We start from the raw sequence: 20,817 nt of genomic DNA, 5'->3' as shown, positions 1-20,817 counted from the left end.
ACACAGAGCTTCAGACACAACTTCCTCAAAGAAGCATTCCCATAGCGTCAGCACTGACGCAGCGTCTCGTTCCCCTCTCAGGGAACCGGGTTACATACGTAACCTGGTGTAGTTTTTGAAAGCTATAATCTGCTCTAGTATAAACATTTTAACTAATCTAAGGAGACACCAGGTACTCCTTAATGCTGGTGACAGAGGTACCTGGAGGCACTGGTGCTGACAATTGACTTGCTGAACTGGTAAATGGAGCTGGACAGTCATTTCTGACTTGCTCTTGAGTCCACCAGAGAAACCGTGAGCTTCAATATATGTCCTCCCATCTAGGGTTTTTTACACCCATGGCTCAGAGGTGCCAAACTAAAGATGAAGACAGACTGAAACAGCGGGAGATGCATGGGAAAACCAGGTTCATGGAGCTGCCAGGACAGGAGGAGGAATAGCTGAAGGAGAGAGAGTGGAATAAGCGATGGAGCTTCCTGGATATACCTCAAAATTGTCCTCAGCCAGCTGAAGCACTTCTAAAAGCAATGACAGACAGTGGCACTGGACTCTACTACTCTCTTCCAGTACCTGGGCAATAAACTAATACTAGGCTGACTAAGTACTTCCACCTCTGCAAGCAACCACCTTTGACAGTTGTCTCAGAGCTGTTGGGCAAATGTAAAAGTTTGGCTGAGCTCCTGGTTCTCCAGCAGGCTTGCAAGCTTGGCTTCCCCCTACAGTTGCAGTAGCATGCAGACAGCCCAAGGTGACTCTGAACACCTCCACATGGCTGCTGCACATACAAACACATCCATCAATGCACCCAGGTCATAGTGCAGTCCCACCTTTTAGAGCTTGATATGGGGATAGCTGCTTTAGCCATTGATGGAGTACTGACCAGGTTTGGACTTGGTTCTGAAGCACCTGTCAGTTCTCATTCTGGGCTTTGAAAAGACCATTGAAATGTTGCTCCTACTATGTGTGATTCAAGACTATTGTATTTGGTGAAAGCTAGTGATGGCTGTCTAGCCTTGAAGAGGTTAGGCTTACAACAGCAGATAACATTGGGGTCCATAGGGGTAGCCTAGTGGTTAAGATGTAGTACTACTGATTGGAAGGTTGTGAGTTTGAATCCCCGGTCCGCCAATCTGCCACCATTTTGCCCTTGAGCAAGGCATTTAACCCTCAATTGCTCAGTTATATAAAATGAGATTAAAATGTAGGTCTTTCTGGATAATCTAAATGCTGTTAATTATAAATAGTTGGGTGACCCACATATGAGTATTCCAAAAAGTATGTAGGAACTCATCAAACATATAAGGTTCTCTGGCCTGGTGAGACCAAAATGTAATACATCATACATTTGGCAGAAAATAAAAAAATGGGACAATACACTGAGAGCCCCATCCCACATTGATGGTGGTGGCATCATACCTTAAACACAATGCCAAAGACACACTGAAGTGGTTAAAACAAAAAAGGACCAGAACGAGTTTAGGATAGCCCGGTCAAAGCCTCAACCTCAATTAAATCAAGTATCTGTGTCAAGCCAATGGTTTCCAACAAAACTGTATTTGTTTTTTTTTTTTTAAAGGTTAAGTAAAAAAAATCAGGAACAGCACCCAGGAATTTCTACCAGCAATTCATACCAGTGTTCAGCTTTGTGGCTTTACCCTTAACATCAATCTCAAGAAGAAATCCAAAACCCTCAAATGGATTATTAAACCTGCTTGGATATTTACTGCTGAATGTCATCCACAGAGAAAAAGCCATCTACCGTGTGCACACTTTGCATGGATCCAAAACACCCTCTTGAGTCTCCCTTTTTTACAGGACAGCTGCTTAAATATTGGTAATTTTCATCACAAGCTGTGGTTAACGCCCGCAAACATTACAGAACGACTCACCCTTGTTTCAGACCCAGTGGTACATGCTCAGTGCATCTTCAAGGACCCGGTTATCGATCAACCTGTGGATTCTTTGCAGAGACATCTTGTTAATGAACTGCTTGGGGCAAATCAGTACCACTCTAAATTTTATTTTCTTTGTGTAAATTCAAGGTCTATCCAGGAGACACGCCCTAAAGGGGGAGTAATGTCAAGAGCTAGGATGGTTACTGGCCGGACCATTAGGGCACTGGTTTCTATTTGGGTTTTGCTACGCTCTTACCTGGCTAATGTTTCACCTGTTCCTTATTCACCTTGATTAGTATGTCTATATATGTTTATCTTGTTCTCTGTGTGTTTGTCATTGTCTTTATCACATCGATGTGAATGTTGTCAACATTGCTACGTTTATGTGTGAACCTTTGCCATGTTTAGAGTACATTTGTTTTTTTAAGTGTAAATTTCCTTTATGTTTTTATTAATAAATTGGTAGGCACTGGAAGCCTGCATTTTGGTCTGATTCGCATCACTGCTGGTGGATTGGTTGAAGACTGAGATCCGGGTTTGAGCCTCTCCACTCCACTGTTTTCTATGAATTGTTTTAACTCACCTCAGGTGTGCAGAGCTGGTCAAGTCTTATGTGTGTCTGTGTAGAAGAAAACACATATGAATGATCTAAATCAAATTATTTTGAATTATTTAGAATCAAAGAGAAAAACAGTAGCCAGTATTTTGTTCTGCTCTGGTGGACACACCTTCCCAGTGCAAATCAAGTGCACATGTAGCTCCTCCCACTTGCTGAAAGTTTTGTGGTTTTATAAAACTTGCAAATGTAATTCATAAATTTACTGCACAGGCCATACAATATGTTTATTTTTCCACAATACAGCATTATTTCAAGAATCATTTGCTCCATGACACATTTATTAGGCCTTAGAAAAGACAGCTGCAGCACAAATGAACAGGAAAAGTAGATGTAGCTGTCAGGGACACGGGGATAAAAAAAGACCCAAATGCAGGATAGCGTAAAATAAACTGGATTTATTGACTAAAACACACGGAACAGGGACAAGGACACAGACGATACCAGACATGACACGACGACAGATGACGAGAAGGATACTGTGCTGCCATAGGCAATGCGGCACAGTTAAATACATAATTAAACACATGAGGAACAGATGTGCAGAGGTGGGGAGGAAGAGACAAGGGCGGGGCAGACACGTGACACAGAATAAAGAAAAGCATGTGGCCAAAGTCTGGCTGAATCCTGACAGTACCCCCACCCCCGAAGGTGTGGCACCAATACTGTCTTAATGACAATCCCGAAGAGGTCCAGGAAGGGGAGCGAGGCACACAATGAGGCAGTTAACGGGAGCAAGGCACAGCGTGAGGCAGGTGGGGGGGAGCAAGGCACACGGTGGCGGCCGAGCAAGGGCTGAGTGATGTCCACAGCCGAGCGACATCCACAGCCGAGCTGAAGGGCCGAGCGACGTCCACAGTCGAGCTGAAGGCCCGAGCGACATCCACAGCTGAGCTGAAGGGCCTAGTGATGTCCACAGCCGAGCTGAAGGGCCAGAGGGTGGTGTGATCAGCTGAATGTACCATCCACACTGAGCTCCCTAACCTGCAGGACATCTACGGCATGCAGTGCCGGACCAGAGCCAGGAAGATTGTAAAAGATCCCAGCATCCCAACAATGGACTCTTTTCTTTGTTGCGATCAGGGAAATGCTTCTGCTCCTTGAAAGCAAACACAGAGAGAATGAGGAGAAGCTTCTTCCCACAGGCCATTTGGAGTCTAAATCAGGGAACACCCAGCATCTAGTACTGGACCTCTATCTCCATCTACACTGTTTTTATGCACACCTTTTTTTGCACTGACACTTTAACTCTGGACTGTCTGTCACTTTAACTCTGGACTTGCACAGCTCAGCACCACTTTATACACTATTTACACACCATACGGCACCTGGACACTTTAAGGACAATCTTTAAAAATACCATACACATTTATGTATATGTATATTTATGCATGTGTATATATATTATTTCTCCACTTATATTTTCATATTTTATATAGTTTTTATATAGTGTAAGTAATTACAGATAAATGCACCCAAATTCCACCCCAAGATACACATCTAAAAGAGCTCATTCCTAAAAAGGTTTAAGTATCATAAGGTAATACGTTTAGGACCCTAAATGTATGAACTTGACTCAATAGTTAGTATGGCTGCGGCAGCGGGACATCAAGGATCGCCACGAACAAAGGGTCTACGTGACCGCGATTACTATTTAAAGTGAGCATTTGGTTGATAACAATTGTAACAATAACAAGCCAAGGTGTACATGACCATGATTAACATTTAAAGACATTATCTAGACAACAAGGTGTGACCCAGCCATTTGGGAGACACTCAGTTCTTACACTCAATACATATTCAAAGCAGAACCTCATTTAAATTACCAAAAGGGAAAAAAGTATAAAATGCTTGAGCAGGATTTGCTCGGGGCTCTTACTGACTCCGATGAACCCGGAGTTCACTTCATGTATTTTGTCATTGCTATGCTGGAATAAACTTCTTGTTCTTCATTAAGATCTTCACCATCATCGTCTTATTTTTACACACATTTTTTTATTTCTTACATTGGCGAGCCAGCCAGGAGGGATTCCAAAAAAAAAAGTGGGAAAGGTAAGAAAAGAGGAATTTTCTTCTTTTACACTTTTTGTGATTCAGGGAACCCCCTCATTTAACAAAACCTAGCAAAGAAAGTTTTAGTGTGGAATAGAACATAGAGTAGAGTTTATTGATCATAAGCAGGAGGAGTTATTGTTAAGCCTATTCTGTACATTTCTGTTTAAGATTCTAACAGAACTGAATTAACCTGACACTGTGTGGTGACAGAGTTGGATGTGAATTGTTGTTTCTAAAGTAACTGAAGCAAAGTGCTGAAGCCGATAGGTTTCTAAAGTAATGAAAATTGTTGTGTGTTTGTTATAATTCTGTTAAGATTCTAAAGTAACTGAATCAGCCTGAAGCAGTGTGGCAGTTGAATTATAGCTAAAAGTGTTTCTAAAGTAAGTGAAACAGTGATAGTGTAAAGAGCCTGACGCACTGTGGCTCTGTAGAGTTTAAAGCAATAACCAGAGGTAGTGTGGGGTTGTCTGACAGACTGTACCAGTGGTTTAAATTTACGTTTTAAGTCCATGTACTGTGGTTAAGTAAACGGTTAGGTTTTAAGGCAAAGAAACACAAAGAAAAGTCTTTTGTGTCTGTTTGTAGAACAAAACACATATGAATTATCTAAATCAATGTTTTATTTTGAATCAAATAGAAAAAGTAATAGCCAGTATGTTGTTCTTCCCTGATGGACACACCTTCTAACTCAAAATCAAGTGCACATGTAGCTTTCTGTAAGTTTTGTGGTTTTTTTAAAACTTGCAAATGTAATAACTAAACTTACTGGACATGCAATGCAATATTATTGTTCCACAATACAGCACTATTTCAAGAAACATTTGCTCCATGATACTTTTATTATGCTTTATAAAAGACATGTGGAGCATATATGAGCAGGAAACGTAGAAAATAATAACATAAAATATTAAGTGCAAATATTTTAAAAAGTATCGATCCACCTGTGGATTCTTTGCAAAGACATCTTGTCAACTGCTTGGAGTGTATCTGTACCACTCTGCTTTGGAGGAAGCTACTACTATAGAACATATAATAAAGTTTATTATCATAAGCAAACGGAGTTGTTAAGTCTATTCTTTACATTTCTGTTTAAGATTCTAACAGAACTGAATTAACCCTAAACACAGTGTGTGACAGAATTGTGTGTGAATTGTTGTTTCTAAAGTAACTGAAGCAAAGTGCTTAAGATTACAGGTTTCTAAAGTAACTGAATATTGTTGTGAGTTTATTATAATTCTGTTAAGATTCTAAAGTAACTGAATTAGCCCTACGCAGTGTGGTGGCCAAATTATAGTTAAATGTGTTTCTAACTGGTGATAGTGTAGGGAGCCCGAAGGACCACGGCTCTGTAGTTTAAAGCAATAACCCAAGGCAGTGTTTTGTTGTCCGACATACTGTGACATTGTTTTAAACTTACGTTTTAAGTCCATGTACTGTGGCTAACTAGACGGTTAGGTTTTAATGCAAAGAAACCCGACGTACTGTTGTTTTGTTCAACGTACTGCGACAGAGTTACATTTTAAACTGTTTGTTTGTGAGTGTTATTGTTTGTGAGTTGTGAGTGTTATGCATGAGTGTTTGTGAGTGTTACAATAGGGCAAGTGCAAGTAAAATATGACAGTATAAATACTGAGACAATAAAGAAATGTCTCCCTTCTTTAAGTTCTAATTTTTTTTTTTGGCTAATTGTAGATATTTCACATCTGTAGCTGATGTTGTTGTACTAGAAATGTTGTTAAAGCCTGGCAACCAGAGATAATTATATCTAAATCAATCCAAATACAGCTGAACAGAAACAAGATGCTTATCTGTGTGCTGGATGTAATATTGTCTATCTAATGTCTGTTTGCTACAGGGTTACTGTAGCATAAGGCAAGTGTTATAGGCAAGTGTTGGTTACACAATTCCACTGGACTACAAACTGTTGTAGAAATGACATTATTTACATTTACATTATCGACTGTCCAGTGTCACTCAAATGAGGATGAGGTTCACTTCTGAGTCTGGTTCCTCTCAAGGTTTCTTCCTCATATCATCTCAGGGAGGTTTTCCTTTTGAACTTTATAATTTTTCTGTTTCTTTACTTCTGTAAAGCTGCTTTGAGACAATGTCTATTGTTAAAAGCACGACACAAATAAATTTATTTGAATTGTGTTATAGCCTCTTTATTTTAGTTTAAAGATGTTTCAATACTAATGCAATATTGGCACTTAAAAAATCTGTGGCTGCTGAAATAAACAAAAAGGAAAGAGTTGTTTTACGATACATTATTAATCTTTAAAAGGCAAGTTTCAGTACAAATGAACAGGAAAGGTTTAGCAATAATGTGTTAATATAATGTGCATTTATTTTCTACTTTAAGCATTATAATAACTGGTTTAAAAATGCAAAAGCTTTTAAAAAGACCTGAACTGGTCTACAACTCAAAGCCTGTATTTTTGAGGATGTGGCTCTGGTTGAAGCGGGGAATACGTTCATCGAGGAGCACTCCCAACTCCAACAACATGCCTGTGGGAATCGGGCGAGCGTTGCGGGAGACGTACACTTTCTCCAGCTGTGCATCCATGGGAGAGGGCTTAAGTTTTGAGCACGAAGGTCCAGTCAAACCGGGAATGCACGTCACCTGCACTTTATAATACAGCAGTCCATGATTGAGTGCACAGACTTCATTGACCACACCAGATTTCAGCTGAAAATTACATGCCCCAAGCAGCTCTTCTGAACTGTTCTCCTCATCAAACACCTCCAGCGTCAGGGTGATAGAGCGAGTAAGGTCCTCAGTTCCAAGACGGAAATAAGAGTTCCATTTTGGAGAGTCGTTATCCAGTATTGTGGGCGTCTGGGCTCTGAATCTATTATTGAGGCGCAGCTTGACGAATCCATCTGTAGCGGTCCAGATATCTCCATATAAGCCAGTGGCTTTTATCACAGTAACTGCGACTTCAGCAGATCCTTTCTGAGCGGGGCAGCAGTTTATGGACAACTGGGGGTTGTTTACGCAGCTGCATTTGCACGGCTCCATAGAGTTGGTCTTCACACCAATCTTACATGGGCTTGTGCACTTTTTCAGCAGGCCCCTCTGGAGGATGTAGTCCTTGATGGCATTGCGCAAATGTGCTTTTGCATGTGTCTTCTCTGGCAGCAAATTGTGGATGGACTCGAGCGAGTAGGAAATGATATCAGGGTGAGCAGGAAGAGATGCAACCCACTCCTTAAAGGCATTTGGGTCGTTATCTGTTGAGAAAAGGAGGTCGACACTCTGAGTGTAGCCACCAATCACATTTGTATCCCTTTGGATAAAAAAAAAAATAATGTTTTTAGAATGATTAAATATTTAATATATTTTGGCATAATGTAACCATCATATGTGATGAGCAGAACAAACCTGTCACTGAAGCTGCTAGCAAAGCTCTTTTTGCTCACAGACTTGTCCCTATACTGCTTGCAGTGGTGAGCCTCAGCCTGCTGTTTTGCAACCGGTCCTTTGCTGGCAGAAGCCTCCATATCAAGACACATCTTCACCTCGTCCACACTCAGACCCTGTAGGGACGCCTCACACTCCTTGATGCTGGTCACAGATCGAACCTCTCCTCCAAGAGTCACCTGAACACAGCCACAATATATTCAGTCTACAAAACCACATGTGTTTTCCTTCTAAAATTTTGAAGATTGAAGTGGATAAGTCTGCTCCATACTCTGTTTTGGAAATCTGATATTCACCTTAGTGATATAATGAGTACCAAACTTGTCAATCAGCTTGTAATAGAGGTGTTTTGAAGACTCATCATAGATCTCAGGGAGACTTCCAAATTCTTTGACTAGCTCTGGGTGCAGGAGTGGACTGTTTGAAACTCTATATCTAGAAGACAGACCATAAAGTAGATCTCAACAACAAAGATGAATGATGGTGTGTTTGTATAATATTAAATATAAACCAACTTGAGACAGCACTGTTAAACCACACATCCTACCTGTAATATCCACATGAAACAGCATGGCTGGTGAAGCTGAACTTGTCTTTTTTGGTTTTCTCCATTGAATATTCAGCCAGCTTGGAGTTACTGCCTGCCAGCATCAGTGATCCCTCGCCCTTTGGAGTCATTATCTGCAAATCTGTCTTCCAGTTGTTCTCAATAGAGGAGGAGCCGGAGTTCACCAGGTCCTCACTAGACTGGTAGACAGAGCTGGACAACTTCATTTTGCACTTCTGAGTCGGTCTCCAGTCCACCACAGAAACCGGGAGCTTCTGTGTTTGACCTTCCATGTAGGGATTTTTACACAGAGTGCAGGACTTGTCCTTCTTGAGCCAAGTGCTCATGTCGAGAACAAAGGCCCCTTTCCGTTCCATGGTGGTTATGTCAAAGCCTTCTCCTGCCAGGTCAGATCCTGGAGTGAAGTCCACATCACGACACTGAGACTCACTGGCTTTGAAGCAGCTCTGAGTGGATGGAGGAGGAAGACTTGCAGCAAACACGGCCCAAATCAGCAATGTCTTCAGCATGGCTGTATCTGGTGTTTGTCCTGTTTCTGTATTCGGAAACAATGATACAATTCTACTTAGCAATGATCCAAAGTATGCTGATGACCTGCATTACTGTCTGTGACATAAATACTGACTGCTTCACCAAGAGGAAGACATTGTGTGCAAGTAATTCAAATAATTACATATTTGATCTACAATTAAACAACACAGACTCCTGATTCAGAAAGCTTCTTTATTTCTGCCCTCATAGAACTCCTACCTACTTTTTCAGTCTAAAATGCAATATTATATAAAAAATATAAAATGAATGAACAATTAATTTATACATTATTACAAAAATTAAATAATTATTTTATTTAATAAAATCCTGAACAGTGTTTTAGGTTGATGGTATCCCAAGTTTGAAACCTATTCACCCAGTGTTAATGTATTCATCGATAGAGACTTTAAAATACTTTTGTAAGTCGCTCTGTATAAGGGCAGAATATATCAATTTTAATTAAATGTTTGAAATATAAATGTATCATTCAATAGATTTGCTGAAATAAAGTTGTCCAGGGTTAGGGTTAGGTATATATACAATTGTGAAATAAATAAATTGTGAAAATGTCCATTAAAAGTGGACATAAATAAAATTTAGCCATCACTTTGCTTACCTCGGTGTGATTGCGCAGATATAACCTGTGTACTTATATCTGAAGCTCTTCTAAGTGAATGTTCTTTAGTTCTAAACAGGGTATTTATACACAAAATCCAAACATGGGCAGGACCACATTTACTTGTCTATAAATAGTCAGAATATTTAAAAAAAAAAAGTGTGAAAGCCTTTGTGCATGAGGTGTTATTATTCACTCACTCTCACTCATTTTCTACCGCTTATCCGATGAGGTGTTATTATTAATCAGAAAATACAGATCTGTTACAAGTGTAAATTTTCTGTGTAGAGAACAGAACACAGTACTGTGTATAGAGCAAAAGTTTTAGGCAGGTGTTCAAACATGCTGTAAAGTAAGAATGCTTTAAAATCTGTGTCTGGGAGAGACCTTGCTGAGACAGTAGAAGAACCTTGAACCTATTCACAGATTTGACATGGTGCCTTAGTTTTGCCTTAATATCAGTTTGTTTATTCCCCACCCTTCTTGGCTGTTTCTGTTTCAGTTAATGACTGGGTTTCAACCTACATATGAAATTGGTTATCATTAGCACCTTCTTGGTATAATTGGTTAATGACACATCTGACTCTGCTCCTATAAAATCCTTGACTTTGTGCTCAAATTCTCTGTTGATGCTGGTTTGGAGCCAAAGGGTCCTCACACCAAATATTGATGTTATTTCAATTTTTTTTCTGTTTACTCTCCATATTGATAAAAATAAACAATTAAAATCAATTTTTAGTATTATCTAAATATATCTTTTAAAGCAGTCTTATTTTACCACATTTCTTCACACCTGCCTAAAACTTTTGCACAATATTGTATGATTTGTTTAACTCTACCGGCTTTTTATGGAACCAAATAAAGTTTTTGAAAGCTATAATCTGCTCTAGTATACACGTCTTAACTACTCTAAGGAGACACCAGGTACTCCTTAATGCTGGTGACAGAGGCAGCTGGAGGTGCTGGTGCTGACAAGTGACTTGCTGAACTGGTAAATGGAGCTGGACAGTCACTTCTGACTTGCTGTTGAGTCCACCAGAGAAATATATGTGCTTCAATAGATGTCCTCCCATCTAGGGTTTTTTACACCCATGGCTCAGAGGCACCAAACTAAGGATGAAGATAGACTGAAACAGCAGGAGATGCAGGGAAAAACAGGTTTATGGAGCTGCCAGGACAGGTGGAGGAATATCTGAATGGGAGGAAGAAGTGAGAGAGAGTGGAATAAGCAGAGGGGCCTCCTGGATATACCACAAAATGGTCTTCAGCCAACTGAAGCACTTTTTAAAGCAATTTTAACTAATTGGTTAGGGTTAGGGTTATACCAATACTATGTTAGGGTTGTATTAATACTAGGTTGACTAAGTACTTCCACCTCTGCAAGCAACCACCTTTGACATTTGGGCAAATTGGGCAGTTGGGCACCTTTGAAGTTGGGCAGAGCTGTTGGGCAAATTGTAAAGTGTGGCTGAGCTCCTGGTACTCCAGCAGGCTTGCAAGCTTGGCTTCCCCCTACAGTGGCAGTAGCATGCTGACAGTCCAAGGTGACTCTGAACACCCCCACATTGCTGCTGCACACACAAAAATGCATCCAGGTCATACTGCACTTCCAACTTTTAGTGCTTAGTAGCCTTGAAGAGATTAGGCTTACAACAGCAGATAACATTGGGGTCCATAGGGGTAGCCTAGTGGTTAAGATGTAGTACTACTGACTGGAAGGTTGTGAGTTTGAATCCCAGTTCCACCAATCTGCCACCATTTTGCCCTTGAGAAAGGCCCTTAACCCTCAATTTCTCAGTTATATAAAATACGATTAAAATATAGGTCTTTCTGGATAATCTAAATGCTGTTAATTATAAATAGTTGGGTGACCCACATATGAGTATTTCAAAAAGTATGTAGGCACTCAAACTCAAACATAGAAGGTTCTCTGGTCTGATGAGACCAAAATGTAATGCAAAACGTTATACATTTGGTAGGGAAAAGGCAGGCAACTTTCATAGCTGCTGTGCATACACCACTGTACTTTTCTGTCTCCACAAGGCACAAAAAATTTTGATGCAGACTGATGGGCTTTGAGGTGGAGGTCATTTTGCAACGTTAAGATTTCTATCTCTGTCCAGCACCCAAGTTGAACAGAGCACTTAATTGCTCAGCAGTGCATGTCATGTCCATTTGCATGAAAGGGTTTGTAACGAATGATACACATGTCTCAAGCCATGATCAAAGTCACAAAACCTGTCCTCAAATTCCTGTCCTAGTCTGTTTAACACTTGGGAGTCACAGCTTTATCAAAAACCGCAGATGCAAAATCATTGTCATTTAACACTGAATGCACAGAGAGAAAGTGCCTAAGGTTTTTTCTCTGTAAGTGCATAGAGAAAATGTTCATCTTGGCTTTAAATGCATTTACTGCACTTATCATGTAGCCTGTATTCAACTCATGGGCTTTTTCTGTCCTTAATGCGCTGCCGGGTGGGTAGTTAGCACCGAAACTTTCGTGACACGTACTGAAGTGTCTCGCCACATTGTGCCACGTAGCTGTCGCAACAGTTGTCCCGCAAATGAGACACCCACACCCACACACACACTTTACTTTGACTGATGTAAAAAAGAACTCTTCCTCACAAACACTGTGAAAATGGTATGTTTTCTGTCACTTTTCTGACATGTTTTTAGCGGTAAATCACCTCTAACTCCTCATCCTTGCTGCACCGCTTCCTCGTGTCAGGAGTCGAAGGTGACATCCACGCAACATTGACATTTAACTTCAGAAAAAACACAGAGTTCATTATATACATAAAACATTTTTGTTTAAATTTTTTATAAATTAAATGAAAGTAAATTAAATATCGTCATTTTAAAATCAAAAAAAAAAATTAATGTAAGTGTTTTTTTATTCAAAAACTACAGAAAGAAATTTTTTTAGATGGAACTGTATTTTGACCAGTGCTATATTTAGGACATGCCTCGTGGGCACCTTAAGTGCTCCAACACGGTGACCCCTGCCCTAAACACACTGCCAAAGACACACTGAAGTGGTTCAAACATAAGGACCAGAATGAGTTTAGGATAGCCCAGTCAAAGCCTCAAGGTCAATCAGCTGAAGAATCTGTGGCAAGCCAATGGTTTCCAACAAAACTAACAGTATTTTTAAAAAAAATCAAGAACAGCACCCAGGAATTTCTACCAGCAATTCATACAAGGGTTCAGCTCTGTGGCTTTACCCTTAACATCAATCTCAAGAAGAAATCCAAAACCTTTAAATAGATTAATTAACCTTCTTGGATATTTACTGCTGAATGTCATCCACAGAGAAATAGCCATCTACTGTGTGCATACTTTGCATGGATACAAAATACCCCTTTGAGTCTCCCTTTTTACAGCACAGCCGCTTAAATATCGATAATTTTCACCACAAGCTGTGGCGAACGCCCGTGAACATTACAAAATGGCCGAGCTGAAAGACAAAGCAACGTCCACAGCCGAGCGACGTCCACAGTCGAACGACGTCCACAGTGACATCCACAGCCGAGCTGAAGGGCCGAGCGACGTCCACAGCCGAGCTGAAGGGCCGAATGACGTCCACAGCCGAGCTGAAGGGCAGAGCACAAACCCCAGGGCACCGTGACCAGACCCAAGTCCAGAAAAAACAGAAAGGGGGGAGGGCAGGAAAAATCCTCCGCCACGAAGCAAAAAAAAGACAAAAAATATCTTTGGGAGGATAAACAGGCCTGCACCACTCCCCTTGGACAGGAAGTGGGGTGGCGTCCTCCACAGGAAACCAGGAAGTGAAGCGACTTCCGCTACCAGACAGATGCGGGGTGATGTAGCAGGACACCAAGAAAAAACAAAGAATGGAAAAAACAGGCTGTGACATCGTCCGCAGGCAGGAAGTGAGTTGGCGTCCCCCTCGGAATCCAGAAACGGAGCGGTGTCCCCCACTAGAACAGACTTGGACTGATGTCACACACACACACACACACACACACACACACACACACACACACAAACAGTCCAGGAAAAAAAACACAGTCCGGAAAAAAAAAATACTCCCACAGTACCGGTCCAGGCTGAAGCTATCCTGCTGGGTCTTGTGCAGGAGTGGCTGAAAAGTGGCGGAATCCGTCTGTCAGGGACGCTGGGATAAAAACAGACGCAAATGCGGGATAATGTAAAACAAACTGGATTTATTGACAAAAACACACGAAACATGGACAAGGACACAGATGATACCAGACATGACACGACGACATATGACGGCAAGGATTCTGTGCTGCCATAGGTAACACGGCATGGTTAAATACACATGACAATTAAACACATGAGGAACAGGTCTGCAGAGGTGGGGAGGAAGAGACAAAGGCGTGGCAGGCACGTGACACAGAACAAACAAAAGCACATAGCCAAAGTCCGTGCTGAGTACTGATAGTAGGAGTACTCCCATCTTTAACAACATGCCTGTGCGAATCGGGAGAGCATGCCGGGAAATGTACACTTTCTCCAGCTGTGTGTCCATTTGAAAGGGCTTGCACTCCAAGCACGAAGGACCAGTCAAACCAGGAATGCACGTCACCTGCACTTTATAATACAGCAGTCCATGATTGAGCACACAGACGTCCTCGACCACACCAGATTTCAACTGAACATCACAAGCCCCGAGAAGGTCATCATCTGACATACTGTCATCATCCTACACCTCCAGTTTCACACTGCTGAAACGAGTAAGGTCCACAATTTCAATGTGGAAATCCCAATCCCAATTGGGGGAGTTATCATTCAAGATCATGGACGTCTGGTCAAGGGTTAGACCAAATTTTTTCATTGCAAAGGATCTTCACAAATGCATCTGTCTAATATAAGAAATATCCATATAATCCTGTGGCTTTAATTGCAGTTACGGTGACTTTAGCAGATCTTGTCTTAGTGGGGCAGCAGTTAAGGTCCATTCCTAGTAAGTTGTACTAAATAAAGGTGGAATTACTGGGGTTTTTTTTTTGCATCTTCTTTGTGCTGTTATTTTCCTGTGGGTGTGTCTGCATTTTATTCTGATGATCTTTTCATTTCATTATGTTTTGTTAGTCAGGTTTAATATGTTAGTGTTTAATATGCTAATGCTTTGTGCTGTTCCTTTCTTTGGGACTGCTCTCAACCCTTTTCTCTTGAGCCATCTTTTTAAAAATTGTAAATATAAAACATGGTGTTTGATAGCATGCAGGAAAACAAACATTTATAATCCTGTTTCCAATTCTGACACCCAATAACACAATGAGACACAGTTATCGAAAATAATTTCTGCCTTGCTGTACTTTCTTTTGCAAATCAGCAGTTAGTTGTCAAAGTGAGACCTTTTACTAAGAGCAGTTTTATTTTATTTGCAGCAGTTGAGAGAGATTGCATTTTTGCACAATACAACTTCAGTATATGTTCAACATCAACATCAACATGCCAAAAACAGGAACCAATGTTCTGTTGAAGACAGCCAATGACTCAGCTGCTTGGACATCTAGGGGAAATTTGTTTAAAAACAAATGCATCAGTGCTGACGATATGGGAACGCTTCTGTGAGGAAGTTGTGTCTGAAGCTCTGTGTGCACACACGCCATTTTAATGGCTCGGGAAGGACACGTGATGGAGTGATTACGCGCCAGCAAGTCCATATAAGGGCATCTACGTCACACTACTCCAGCTTCTATTTGTCTGGAGGAAGCGCGAGAGGATGCCCGGGGTATGGCCAGCAACACAGCGTCTCGTTCCCTTCTCAGGGAACCGGGTTACATATGTAACCTGGTGTAGTTCCCTTTCGAGGGAACTCGACGTTGCGTCAGTGCTGACGCTATGGGAATGCCAATACCCATGCCGCCACGCACCAGCCAATGACTGGGCCAGAGGCAGACCCTGGAGTGGGGTCCATGTCCAGGTCATAGAATCTGATAAAGGTGTGCGGAGAGGACTGCCGCAGCACAAATATCTTCAATGGGGACACCCCTGGCCAAGGCACTGTGTGAGGCGATACCCCTAGAAGAGTGGGCCCTGATGCCGAGAGGTGAGGCATGACTGCGCACCTCATAGGCCTGAGTAATGGCCTCCACCACCCAGTGCCCCAGGCGCTGTTTGGAAACCGGATCACCCCTATTCCGGCCCCTAAAAGAGACAAAAAGGGCGGAGGAGTTACGCCATAAACTAGAGCAGTGGACCTAAGTCCTCAGGGCCTTTCCTGGGCAAAGCAAGTGCAGCCTCCCCTGTTCCACCGACTCATGGGCTGGGGGACAGTAGGCCTACAGAATGATTGGACAACCCGCCATCCTTAGCACCTTAGGGTCATATCCCGGCCTGGGGTGCAGGATAGCCTTGGACATGCCGGGGGGAAATTCTAGGCAGCCGGGGGCGATCGACAAAGCCTGCAAATCCCCAACTCTCCTGAGAGAGGAAAAGGCAAGAAGCAGAGACGACCTCAGGGTCAGAAACTTCTCAGAGGCTGACTCCATGGGCTCAAAGGGGGCTTCCAGCAGCCCCTCCAGGACCACAGAGAGGTCCAAGGAGAAAAGGCACGGTCTGCAGGAAGGTCTCAGCCGCCTGACACCACGCAGGTAGCGAGAGACCAGAGGGTGCCTACCCAAAGAGGCCCCGAGGACAGGTTCGTGGTTGGCAGCAATGGTGGCCACGTACACCTTTAAAGTACAAGCCCCGAGAAAAGAGAGACTGCAGGAACTCCAGCACTGTACTGACCAGGCAGTGAACTGGATTCTGACAGTGTTCATCACACCAGAGGCAAAAAAGCCTCCACTTCAGAGCAAATAGCTTCCTAGTGGACGGAGCCCTAGAATTCAGTAGAGTTTTGGTCACCTCAGATGAGAGGCCCACTTCTAAGAACTGGTCCCCCTCAGGGGCCAGAACCGAAGCTTCCATATCTCGGAGCAAGGGTGTAGGATTGCCCCCTGCACGCGAGAGAAGAGATCTTCCCTGATGGGAACGGCCATGGAGTGGCGTTTAGGAGGGAGGACCGTGAACCAACTCAAGAAGGCCAACGAAGGGCAACTAGGAGTAGGGTGACCCGGTCATGGCGCACTCTGGCTAGGGCTTGCGGGAGCAGAGCTACCTGGGGGAAGGCACACCGACGGAGCCTCGGCCACGTCCACACCAATGTCACTCCACCCCGTGGGGGTGGAGACATTTTATGGCATCTACGCCACTCCCCGGGCCTCAGCACCTGCCTCGACAGGAAGTCTGCCTCCTTATTTACATTCACTGGGATGAAAATTGCTCTCAACGAAAGGAACCTGGTCTCTGCCCAGTGCAGAATCTGCTGTGCCAACCTAAAACGGGGGCACAAATGCAGACCGCCCTGATGATTGATATGGGGAACCACCGCAGTGCTGTCTGTCTGTACTAAGACATGGCATCCCCCGAGGCATGGAAGAAAGTGTTAGAAACACAGCCCTCATCTCTAGGCAGTTTATGTGCCATGAGAGATAGGGGCCCTCCCATAAACCCTGTGCAGGATGGCTATCCTAGGCCGCTCCCCAACATGAAAGCGAGGCGTCCGTCGAAAAGGAGTCCCGCGACGGTGACACACCCCTAGAGTGGGACCCAAGGCCAGAAACCGGGGTCTTTTCCACAAAAAGAAGGGTACAAAGGCCACAGCATGTAACCCTTATAACCCTGAGGGGATGTCTGTGAGGATGAAAGCCTGCACCCCTGAGCCAGGGCTGGAATGGCCTCATGTGGAGTAGAACCAAAGGGATAACATTGGCTGCTGCCGACACGAGGCCAGGCACCCTCTGTGCCTCTGCAATGGAGAGGCATCGGCCTAGCCGAATAGCTTTCACCGCTGACAAAATGGAAGCCACCTGAGCGGGAGACAGACATACCCGCATCGGGATGAAGCCCCAAACTAGCCCCAGAAAGGTGGTTCTCTGAAAAGGAGAAAGCACACCCATTTCTGGGCCCAACCTGAGGCCTAGAGACCTCGTATGGGCAAGCACAGCATCTCAATGACTGGCTGCCCTAGCCTTTGACTGAGACAGAATGATCTAGTCGTCCAGGTAATTCAGTACATAGATGCCCTGGAGACACAATGGTGCCAGGGCAGTGTCTATGCACTTTGTAAACGTGCGTGGTGAAAGGGCTAGGCCAAAAGGAAGAACACCATACACTTCTCCCCCAAAAGTGAACCTGAGGAACCTCCTGTGTTCTGGCAAAATACCTATGTGAAAATAAGTGTCCTCAAGGTCGATAGTCACAAATCATTCTTTGGACCTGATCTGGGACACGATAACCTTGAGCGTGAGCATCTTGAACCTGTAAGTCTTCAAAGTACAGTTCAGAGCTTACAGGTCCAAAATTGGACACAGCCCCCATCCCTCTTAGGAACAATGAAATATCGGCTGTAAAGCTGGAGTCCCGCTCTGGGAGGGGAACATGCTCTATGGCCCCTTTCCTCAGGAGTGAGAGAGTTCCTCTTGGAGGAACGCCCCCTGGTGTCTGCCAACAATCGTAGGCAGCACACCCTGGAAGCGCGGAGGATGGGAGGGGTATCCAGGACCAACTGAGACACCCCTGGCAGAAGTTTCCACACTGCCTGGCTGCCTGATAGTGGTGTCAGCCTTGCGCAGACAGCCCGGGTGCCCTGAAACTGGCAGGTGCCAACCCAGGGAGACCCATGTAAGGAAGAAAGGCAGGCACAGACCCCACTGCTCCCTGAAACGCCGGAAGCGACAGGGCAGGCAGTAGGGAAGCCTGAACGTTACCGACTGGCATTTTACCTCCCGGTACCTGTCGACGACAGTACTCACTGCATCGCCGAACAAGCCCTGAGGTGACAGCAAGGAATTCAGGAGAGAGGACATATCTTTAGTATTAGTCAAACTGAGCCACAGGCGCCTCTCCGTGGCATCCAGTGAAGCCATTGCATGGCCTATGGAGCGGGCCATCTGCTTTGTGGCATTGAGCGCAAAGTCAGTGGCTCGGTGGAACTCAGATACCACCTGAAGGCAGGTTTCCTCCATGCGGGCGATGTAGGTGAGAGATAGCCCGTAAGCGTCTCCTCAATCCCAGGCATCGCCCAATACCATGGCCTTCAAGCCTTATAATGGCTGATTCGTCCGACATGGAATTAGCAAAGACCTCGGCATGGAGGTCTGAGAAATACGGCAGCCGCCCACGTGAAGGTGGCTTGCGGCCTGAAGTCAGAAGTGGTCGTCTAGCTTATAACGGGCGACACTTACTTCCTCTTCGGGCCAATCTAATTTTAGCATAGACATGTCACAAGGAGCGCCTCAAACGCAGCTGATTGTGTCGGCTATTCAGAGGGGGTAAGCCCCTCCCTGCCCACATCACGCTCCTCAGAGCCCGACGCGGAAAGCCGCATGCTCATTTCCGCGTTGGGAGAAATCGCAGCGCGAGCTCCCAAAACCGAAATCGAGTGAAGGGTGTTGTGAGAGATATCTGCTAAATTCAACCCTTTTTTCTCTTTTTATTTATTTATTTATTTATTCTCTTTTAGCAATGCGGAAGCAACATGCTCTCTTCCTGGTTGGGAGAAATCGCAGCGCGAGCTCCCGAAACCGAAATCGAGCGAACAGTGTTAGGGAAGAGGGAAAGAGAAAGTGGAAAAACCCGTCTCTTATTCCATATCTGCTAATTCAACCGGCAAAAATACAGCCAGGCGAGCGCAGAGGGAATCCCTCACAATGCACGCAGCCAGCTGTTCAGAGAGGGGGAAGCCCCCCCGCCCACATCGAGCTCCTCAGAGCCCAACACGGAAGCAACATGCTCTCTTCCGGGTTGGGAGAAATTGCAATGCAAGCTCCCAAAACCCGAAATCGAGCGAACAGCGTTAGGGAAGAGGGAAAGAGAAAGTGGAAAAACCCGTCTCTTATTCCATATCCGCTAATTCAACCGGCAAAAATACAGCCAGGCGAGCGCAGAGGGAATCCCTCACAATGCACGCAACCGGCTGTTCAGAGGGGGGGAAGCCCCTCCCCGCCCACATCGAGCTCCTCAGAGGCCAACACATGCTCTCTTCCAGGTTGGGAGAAATCGCAGCGCGAGCTCCCGAAAGCGAAATCGAGCGAACGGAGTTAGGGGAGAGGGAAAGAGAAAGGGAAAAACCCGTTGTTCCACATCCGCAAACTCAACCTGCAAACCCCGGCGATTGAGGCCGCCACGCTGCCTCGGCGGATGCGGTACCCGAACAACGAAGTGCAGCTGCAGCTGAGAATTACAGCCCTAAAATATATATATAATTTTTCCCTGTACTAGACAGACAGGACAAACAATTGACACACATACACAGAGCGCTTCCTGAAGACAAAGAAGCTGGAGTAGTGTGACGTAGATGCCCTTATATGGACTTGCTGGCGCGTAATCACTCCGTCACGTGTCCTTCCCGAGCCATTAAAATGGCGTGTGTGCACACAGAGCTTCAGACACAACTTCCTCACAGAAGCGTTCCCATAGCGTCAGCACTGACGCAGTGTCGAGTTCCCTCGAAAGGGAACCTGGGTACCAAGACAGAGAAGAGCCTTGTCCTATTTCTTTCTTGTACACTGAGTGCTGGTCAGTCCATCAAAGCTGTGCTAGTGTTCTGAAGGTGGTGTGGTGCAGATTGGGGTTAGATAAGTATTTTAAAGTTGACTTTTGGCTTTGCGAGAAAGGCAGTTTGGGTTAGTCTGGGAGCCAGGGCCCTAGACATAGCAGGTAATCTTAGGGTCCTAAGCAAGCATAGGTACTCTAAGTAGTTTTTCATGTAGAAGCTAATGATCAATGCATTCATCACTCAGAGGTTACTAAGAGAAATATTATAGATATTGTGTGTGTAAATATGTGTGTAGTTTGCTCTGGCACAATCTCAATGTGACATGGTGATATAGCTTACAGCAGGTTATGGTCTCTAAACTGCAAGATGTCCAAGTGGTGCTATGATAACAATGTAGGCTTCATAAATACTTGGAGCACTTTTGAAGGTAAGGCTGACCTGTTAGGACACATGTCCATCCCACATGGGAAGGTGCTGCTCTCTCACTGCTTAACGTCATCCACAGAGAAAAAGCCATCTGTTGCTTGCACAATTTTCATGTATCCAAACACACTCTTGAGTCTCCCTTT

General features: G+C 44.1%; 1 protein-coding gene across 1 annotated transcript; it reads right to left on the bottom strand.

The window, feature by feature from the left end:
- Window positions 1-6,718: 6,718 nt before the first annotated feature.
- LOC113663291 (perforin-1-like) lies at window positions 6,719-9,818 on the bottom strand. The gene is made up of 5 exons (XM_027178514.2): window positions 9,709-9,818; window positions 8,541-9,096; window positions 8,290-8,428; window positions 7,955-8,172; window positions 6,719-7,859 (listed from the first exon to the last, which is right to left on the bottom strand). Exons 2-5 carry the CDS (start codon window positions 9,068-9,070, stop codon window positions 6,986-6,988), a joined length of 1,761 nt encoding a protein of 586 aa, XP_027034315.2. The 5' UTR covers window positions 9,071-9,096; window positions 9,709-9,818; the 3' UTR covers window positions 6,719-6,985.
- Between the last annotated feature and the right edge of the window lie 10,999 nt (window positions 9,819-20,817).

The sequence above is a fragment of the Tachysurus fulvidraco genome, chromosome 15 (genome assembly GCF_022655615.1).
Source record: "Tachysurus fulvidraco isolate hzauxx_2018 chromosome 15, HZAU_PFXX_2.0, whole genome shotgun sequence".
In the NCBI taxonomy this organism is placed as follows: domain Eukaryota; kingdom Metazoa; phylum Chordata; class Actinopteri; order Siluriformes; family Bagridae; genus Tachysurus; species Tachysurus fulvidraco.
This window is presented reverse-complemented; position numbering and strand designations above follow the sequence as displayed.